Raw genomic sequence first — 7,054 nt, forward strand, 5'->3', positions numbered from 1 at the left:
CACACACACACACACACACACACACACACACACACACACACACACACACACACACACACACACACACACACACACACACACACACACACACACACACACACACACACACACACACACACACACTTGTCAACAGTATGGCACCACAGACAAACGTAAATACATCCCTATTGTTCTATTGTTCTGCCCCAATCAACACAGCACTACTCATTATTGTTCACATGAATGAAAAAGGCCTTCAACGCTGCAAACTATTCAATAAAACATGTGCTGTAGAAACAAATAAAATGTTTAATGAAGAGCTACTGTGTTTCTGTTTATAAGACATGAAAATACACACAATTTTCTCCTTTGGAGGAATTGGAAGACTGAAGACTTTATTGTATTTTACACTGACAAACAGAGCAAACAAGGTTATCAGAGGACATGGCATATGAAATAATAAAATGAGTTCAGATTTCCCCAAATAGCCTCCTGCAGCTTTCCAAGGAAAAAGGCAAAATGGCAACATTAAATATCAAAGAATTAAAAAGAGGAATATTGAGAGAAGGAGAGAAAAAAAAGGTTTTTCAATTTTCACTGGTCAGGGTGGATTTGTGGGTCTGGGGTATTCAAAAAAATGTGGGCACTCAGACGTAACCTTTGACCTGTGAGGCAGGTGCCCTACGCGGACTGCTGTCTCCACTGCTGAAGGTGGGAGAGCCAGGCATGCCAGGAGGACTCGATCCAGCGTAGAGCAGAGACCCCCCTATAAGGATCAAGGCAGAGGCCACCCAGCCGATGTAAAGGGCAGGGCCCAGCTCACGCTTATGTGGCGCTGCTACGTGTGGGTCATAGAAGTCCCTGATGATGGCATGGGCAGTCCAGCAAATGGGCACAAGGTACAGGAAGCCTGCGATGGCGAAGATGGCACCAGAGATGCGAGCGACGCGGGCCTTTAGGCTGTTCACACCAATGCACTTGGTGCACTTGACTCCCACGACACCCAGAGCCAAAGAGAGGGCACACATCAGCATGGAGAGCACCGTTAGACCCCGGGCAGCTTGCATGTCACTGGGCAAGGCCAGCATGCTGTCGTACACCTTACACTGGATCTGACCTGTGCTCTGCACAATGCAAGTCATCCAAAGGCCCTCCCAGATGATCTGAGCCACCACTATGTTGTTACCAATGAAGGCAGTGACGCGCCACAGAGGCATGGCACACACTATTGCCCCACCTACCCAGCCTATGATGCACAGGATAAGGCCCAGCAACTGCATGCCTGTGGTTGCCATTGCAAAAGGTGTAGTCTGGATCAGTTCGTCTTGGCTATATGAAATCTGTCTGTCTCCTTGTTGCACCAAGGCCCGATTATAGTCCGAAGAAGAGTCGTGATTAGGTCAGGGCAGTCTATACGGTTGGAAATGTGTGTTAGACTCTGGTCCCCTTGACCCCCTGTGATAGGGTCAGAGAGTTGTTGAGGTCAGCTTGGGGCAGATGAGGGCTTGTACCTGAAATAGAAAAAACGAAAGCAATGGTTAGACTCCAGCTCCCTTTGAGTACATTTTGTCCACCACATATGTAGTGCTGCACACCATAATAATAGCAAAAAAACATGTATGACTCTTAACAGGATTACTACTTGAGACACTTTGCATAACACGAGTAAGATTTCAAAAAATCATGGAGCATATATTTATCATAAATATTTGGACACAAGCTGGGAGGCCCATGGTGAGTGGATTCCAGTGAAGAGCACAGAGAATGGCTTCCTTTGACACACAGCTGTGGGTGTCAAGCTACGCCTGGCCGGGTGAGTGGATAATCTCAGAAAAACATGAGGAGACTGAACACAAGCAGCTTTCATGGAGACTTGTAGAGTGGGCCAGGACGACCTGTCTCAATTTATCACAGCTCTCAGTGTCCATCTTTTACCAATACTGTGAATCAACTCATCTCTTCTAGCGCATCAATTCATACACTTTATTCCTGCTTGAATAGGACCAGATGTTCCAGATTGCCCATCCCATAGGGAGAGGCACATTTGTTGGTTGGTGTTTGTAGGGAGATACAGTATACAAACATTGAATTAGAATTTGAACACACAAGTAACACTATACACACTTATTTCTAGCATTGTGTTAAATGCTGGCAGAGGGAATACATATTTACTTATGTTGACACATTTTGTGTTCTTGACTTTGAAATGAACTGAAGAAAATGTATTTTCAGTATTTTTTCCCCAAAGTTGACTTCTAGATGTTGCTATGACATTTACCTCAAATTAAGCGTTCTGGAGTCAAACGCCTTCCCTTGGTGATGGTCCAGACTCTGGTTTTAATCTTCCAGTCCTATGGTCCAATAAGTCCGTTGTGAGTGCCTGGAGCAGGTTGATGATGATGGCCCTGAGAGGATCTTCACTTAGAGGGTCAGGTGTACTGAAGCAGAGAGGTGCTGATCGGCTTCGACACCCGGGACTGGACTGAGAGAGAGGGCTGTCCTCCGAGATGCCAGCACAAGACTGTGTGGCGGTGGGCAGAAGCACGCGCTTCTGTGCGCGCCCGAGTCAGTGTGTGAATGCGTGAATGTGTCCGAGTGTGTCTTCCAGTGCCTGGTGTGCGAGCACAATGCCCCGCTGTTCTGCTGTGCCCTCCATCCCCGCTCCTCGCCAACCTCTGTCCCACCCTGCACCCCACCATCCATCCAACCCAACAACCCATTCTCTCCTCTTTTTCATCTTGGGCTCTCTTGTTCCATGATGTGAGCCTTTTCTCTCAGTCTGTTTCATCTCGCCTTCTCTCTCCTGTACAGCCATTTCATGGATTTCCACTGAAGCTTCACATTGTAGGGAGTCAGTGTGCTTTATGTTTCTCCTTACCTTATGCAACCTCTTTGTGCTCACGTTCATGAAAGAGAGGTTGAAAATAGTAATGTAATGTTCTGGAGAGGAATGGGTCAGCGGGGGGCTATTCTGGATTGTTATATATATTATTACTTAATAAATAGCATGATTATTACACTGCTTGAAGCAGTTTTTTAAAAGATGATAATATAATATAAATATATGTAAAGTTTAGAATATATAATAGATTTTCTAGAAGTTCAGATGCTGCAGCAACTGGAGATAATCTTTAAGGGGGCAGCATTTTTGCCACTGTACAGGCGCCCAGGATTGAAGAAAGGATGGAGCCTGTCATTAAAGGTATCTGTGAAGGTGTGGATGTGGACTCCAGTGTCCAAACAGTAGAAGGACACGTGGCCCTCTCTGTAATCCAAAAACACACCGATCTTCGTGGGCTTCTGTCCTAAAGCCACTGGGGTGACCGGCGACGTGTTGGCCACATACTGGCCTCCAGGCTTCAGCTTCAGTGTCCAGTAGCCGTTGGCCGGGCAGACGGTGAACTTGCCTTTCCTGTTCACAGACTGTCTGACCACACCGAGACTCCACTCTATCTTCTCCCCCACCTCCACCTCCCAGTAGTATCTCCCGCCGCCGAAGCTCTCCTTGCCCAGGGTGTTAGCCACGCGGTCGAACCTCTTGGGATTTTCGGGCACCTCCTGAAGCTTGTCTGTGTGTCTCACCTCTTTTCTATCGTCTGAGACACACAGGGCGGGGTGTGCTGTCTTAGCACTCAGATTAATGTCCACTGAGACACAGAAGGAGGACAGAAAGTCAGCGGGAAGTCAAGAAACTGTTATATCAGGTAATAAAACATGACAAAACTTTGGTTCATGTCCCTGCACCCAATGATTACCTGAGTATTTTTCAATTCGCTTTAGTTCTGAAAGAACAAAATAATTGAAATCTTAGTGAGATACAGTAGAAGCTGGGTTACAGCCAATCGAGAAGAACAATAGACCTGAGTTGAGTGAGATGGGGTCATGGGATGGGGTCATGCAAAAAATGTCACTAACCTGATTTGCAGAGCCTGTTTACCTCCTCCCTTATCTTATCCATTTCCTCCGAAAGGGCTCTTCTGGTGACCCCAAGGCAAGGATCAGCTTCTATTGTAACCCTGGACCAATCCTTCATATTGGAGGGGCATATGTTGGAAGTGATGCCCTGTGGAATATATACAAGCAGGATATATTACCGTACTTTGAGTGTACAAATTTATAAGGCATTTTGTCTATCACAAACATGACTCCCCGGCGAAAGGTGCTGGTGCTCAACCTTTTTCTCATCGTCTCCTTCCTCGTCATGTAGCTCAGAGGCAGATTGATCGTTCTCACTCCTCCTCAGTTCCTTGATCTCCTTTTCAAGCTCCTTCACAAACTTTTCTACTCTCTTCTCTTCCTCTCCCTGCCTGTCCTCGATTGCCACCACAACCGCTTTGTGACTCTTCTCCATGGCGTTCACCAAGGCAGAGAACGCTCTCTGGCTCTCACGCACCTCTCTGTGACAAGAAGTCTGATTGGACAACATCATCATCATTACCATCATCATCATCATATCACATATTATCAATATGACATTTAAAAATGGAGTTATGTTTTCATAATGTAGATTTGAACGTACCTTTAAGAGCTGTAGAGAGCATTTTATCCTTTCTATTTTCTGTAGCCTCTCTTGAATCAGTTGCTCAACATCTACCTGTGTGTGTGTGTGTGTGTGTGTGTGTGTGTGTGTGTGTGTGTGTGTGTGTGTGTGTGTGTGTGTGTGTGTGTGTGTGTGTGTGTGTGCGCGCGTGCGCGTTTGTGTGCAGGAATAAAGCAAGACACACATGAGTAACAGCAGATATATCAGATGAATGCATGTAATATTATTTTGGTAGTTATGGAGGAGAAGAAATGGCAGCAGGATTGCAGTTACCATCTCCTCAACAGGTGATGGTCGATTCTTCCTGTAATTATCTGATACATCTGCCAGGATGCGGTTGACACTGAGGCCAGGCCTCTGAGTAAATACTCTCTTGCACTGGGGGCAGTAAGACTGGTGTCGTGTCCAATACTGGCTGAGACAAGTCTTGCAAAAGCTGTGTCCACATGGTATGGTCACTGGGCTGATGAAAATGTCCATACACAGAGAACACAAGAAGTGCTTCTCTGGGAGGAGGCCTATCGTAGACGCCATACTCTGGAAAGACAGACAATGCCTTTTACAAACCAGTATCGACAAATAGGACAGAAAGTGGCAGCACTACATGTCTCTGCTGAGCTCCTATATGAGTATAAATATTTGTTTTGCTACCTTAAAGGAGAAATGCAATGCCTGGGGAAATTATTATATACAAATAGACATAACTAATATTAAACAATGTATAATAATGTAGTATGCTGTTCTAGATTACTCATCACTGACATATCTAATACATCAGACAGGAAGGCACAAAAATAGAGAGGTTTCACAGTTTCTTACAGAAAACTATGAATGTCCGCATAGCCAGACCTTTCTTCACACTTTGTTTAAATGCTGTGCTAGTGAAGATTAAAACAATCCCACTAGAAAATATGAAAAGTGATATGAAACTCAAATACACTGAAGTATTACACTTGAGATGAATAAACATTTAACTTGGTTTCAAAGAAAGCAATCAAGCTCAAAATTATTTTATTGAAAGCAAAGTATTTGAATACCATGTAGAAATGTGTACTTAAAACATTATTTCCAAACTATCTACATTGGTGGTGATTTTACAACATAAACTAAACTATGTTAGGGGAAACATAATGTGTTTAGAAATATACATTTTAGGTTAGGTTTGCCAAATACTTATAGCAACATTTCACTTTGGTAAAAAAATGAATCATCTTACCAGAAGGATATCTTCAACACTATTAGTATACATTTATATAAAGAATAATAAACAATCATTTTACAGTAAGTATAGTAAATTGTGGTAAAATCGTTTTTGAAAAATATGTTTGTGAAAGAAATAGCTTTTTCTCTCTTTTCTAGTTTAGAAACACTGTTTATTCTGCACTCACATACGCATTTACAGTAGAATACAAGAGCTAAATCAATCAGATAAACAGTTTTCATTTCAGCACAGTTGAACTTATGCCCTTGGCAGTATAGGGCAGCATTCCACCTCCTGTTACGTAATGGTATTACACAAAAGGAATGACATGTACTCTATGTTCGCTATGTAGTGAAGTATCGTTCATTTTAATGGCTGTGAACGGCATGTTTGTATAAGTTAACCCTCTAACTACGTACTATACACACTATACCACAGTTCAGTGCTGTTCGAAGAAAAAGGGAGAAGGGAGAGGGAGTCCTGCACACTGTCTTCACTTATAAAAGAGTTTATTTTAGTTAAGATGCAACGTTTCGGTCGCTGGGACCTTCATCAGGCAAATATCAGGCATTTATCAAATATCGAAATGGAGAGAATTCTTTTGGTTCATACTTAAGAGGAAGTTGGAGAGAAAGGTGACGCTGAGTGACTGAGTTACACTTTAAGTATGCAGCAGAACAGGTAGTCACAACACAAAGGATCTTTGAGGTTATACTGCTAATGAATTCTTTCTATCTTATATCTTTAACAAGACATGATATACCCTTTTCTTTCTTAAAATACAATGAAAAGATATCAATTTCATCAATAATGTGGTTAACATAAGATTGTAAAAGGAAATATTTGTAAACAACCGTTTCATAGTTTTTTTGTTTCAGTTTCTTCATTGTTTCATCATTATCAAGACAGAACACAAGTACAGTTTTAAAAAAGAGAATTGCAAACTGATAAAATGTGCTTGTAAGAGGATGACAAAGTTTACCTTACCTATACCAGCTGTCCACATATAGTCCCTGTTTCTGGATAATTCAGACAGTACAATGGACTAAGGCAGGTGTACTTAGGTGTGTGTTGTTTGGGAAGGGGGCAGTACTTTACACAATGCATCTCGGGTTAAGACTCCACCCCAAAGCATTATACAGCAGGCTAGTGACCACTGACATGCAAAACACACACACACACACACACACACACACACACACACACACACACACACACACACACACACACACACACACACACACACACACACACACACACACACACACACACACACACACACACACACACACACACACACACACACACACACACACACACACACACACACACAC

At 43.1% G+C, this 7,054-nt stretch overlaps 1 protein-coding gene across 3 annotated transcripts; it reads right to left on the reverse strand.

The window, feature by feature from the left end:
• Positions 1 to 353: 353 nt before the first annotated feature.
• Positions 354 to 6,748, reverse strand: cldnk (claudin k). Of its 3 annotated transcripts, XM_084072587.1 has the most exons (8): positions 6,708 to 6,748; positions 4,793 to 5,056; positions 4,499 to 4,573; positions 4,154 to 4,390; positions 3,895 to 4,042; positions 3,735 to 3,761; positions 2,258 to 3,626; positions 1,272 to 1,490 (listed from the first exon to the last, which is right to left on the reverse strand). In XM_084072587.1, exons 2-7 carry the CDS (start codon positions 5,051 to 5,053, stop codon positions 3,082 to 3,084), a joined length of 1,293 nt encoding a protein of 430 aa, XP_083928713.1. In that variant the 5' UTR covers positions 5,054 to 5,056; positions 6,708 to 6,748; the 3' UTR covers positions 1,272 to 1,490; positions 2,258 to 3,081. The 3 variants fall into 3 exon arrangements, with proteins under 3 accessions (XP_083928715.1, XP_083928713.1, XP_083928714.1); XM_084072588.1 differs by lacking the exon at positions 4,793 to 5,056 and having other exon boundaries at positions 6,708 to 6,742; XM_084072589.1 differs by lacking the exons at positions 3,735 to 3,761; positions 3,895 to 4,042; positions 4,154 to 4,390; ... (1 more) ...; positions 4,793 to 5,056; positions 6,708 to 6,748 and having other exon boundaries at positions 354 to 1,490; positions 2,258 to 3,067.
• Positions 6,749 to 7,054: the final 306 nt, after the last annotated feature.

This window comes from Gymnoscopelus microlampas (genome assembly GCF_963454915.1).
Source record: "Gymnoscopelus microlampas genome assembly, chromosome: 11".
In the NCBI taxonomy this organism is placed as follows: domain Eukaryota; kingdom Metazoa; phylum Chordata; class Actinopteri; order Myctophiformes; family Myctophidae; genus Gymnoscopelus; species Gymnoscopelus microlampas.

Coding starts and splice junctions, on each gene's coding strand:
- cldnk (XM_084072587.1), bottom strand. CDS start 5,053: ATGGCGTCTACGATAGGCCTCCTCCCAGAGAAGCACTTCTTGTGTTCT. Junction 4,043..4,153: donor AAGGAGACGATGAGAAAAAG/GTTGAGCACCAG, acceptor TATATTCCACAG/GGCATCACTTCCAACATATG. Junction 3,762..3,894: donor AAACAGGCTCTGCAAATCAG/GTTAGTGACATT, acceptor TTGTTCTTTCAG/AACTAAAGCGAATTGAAAAA.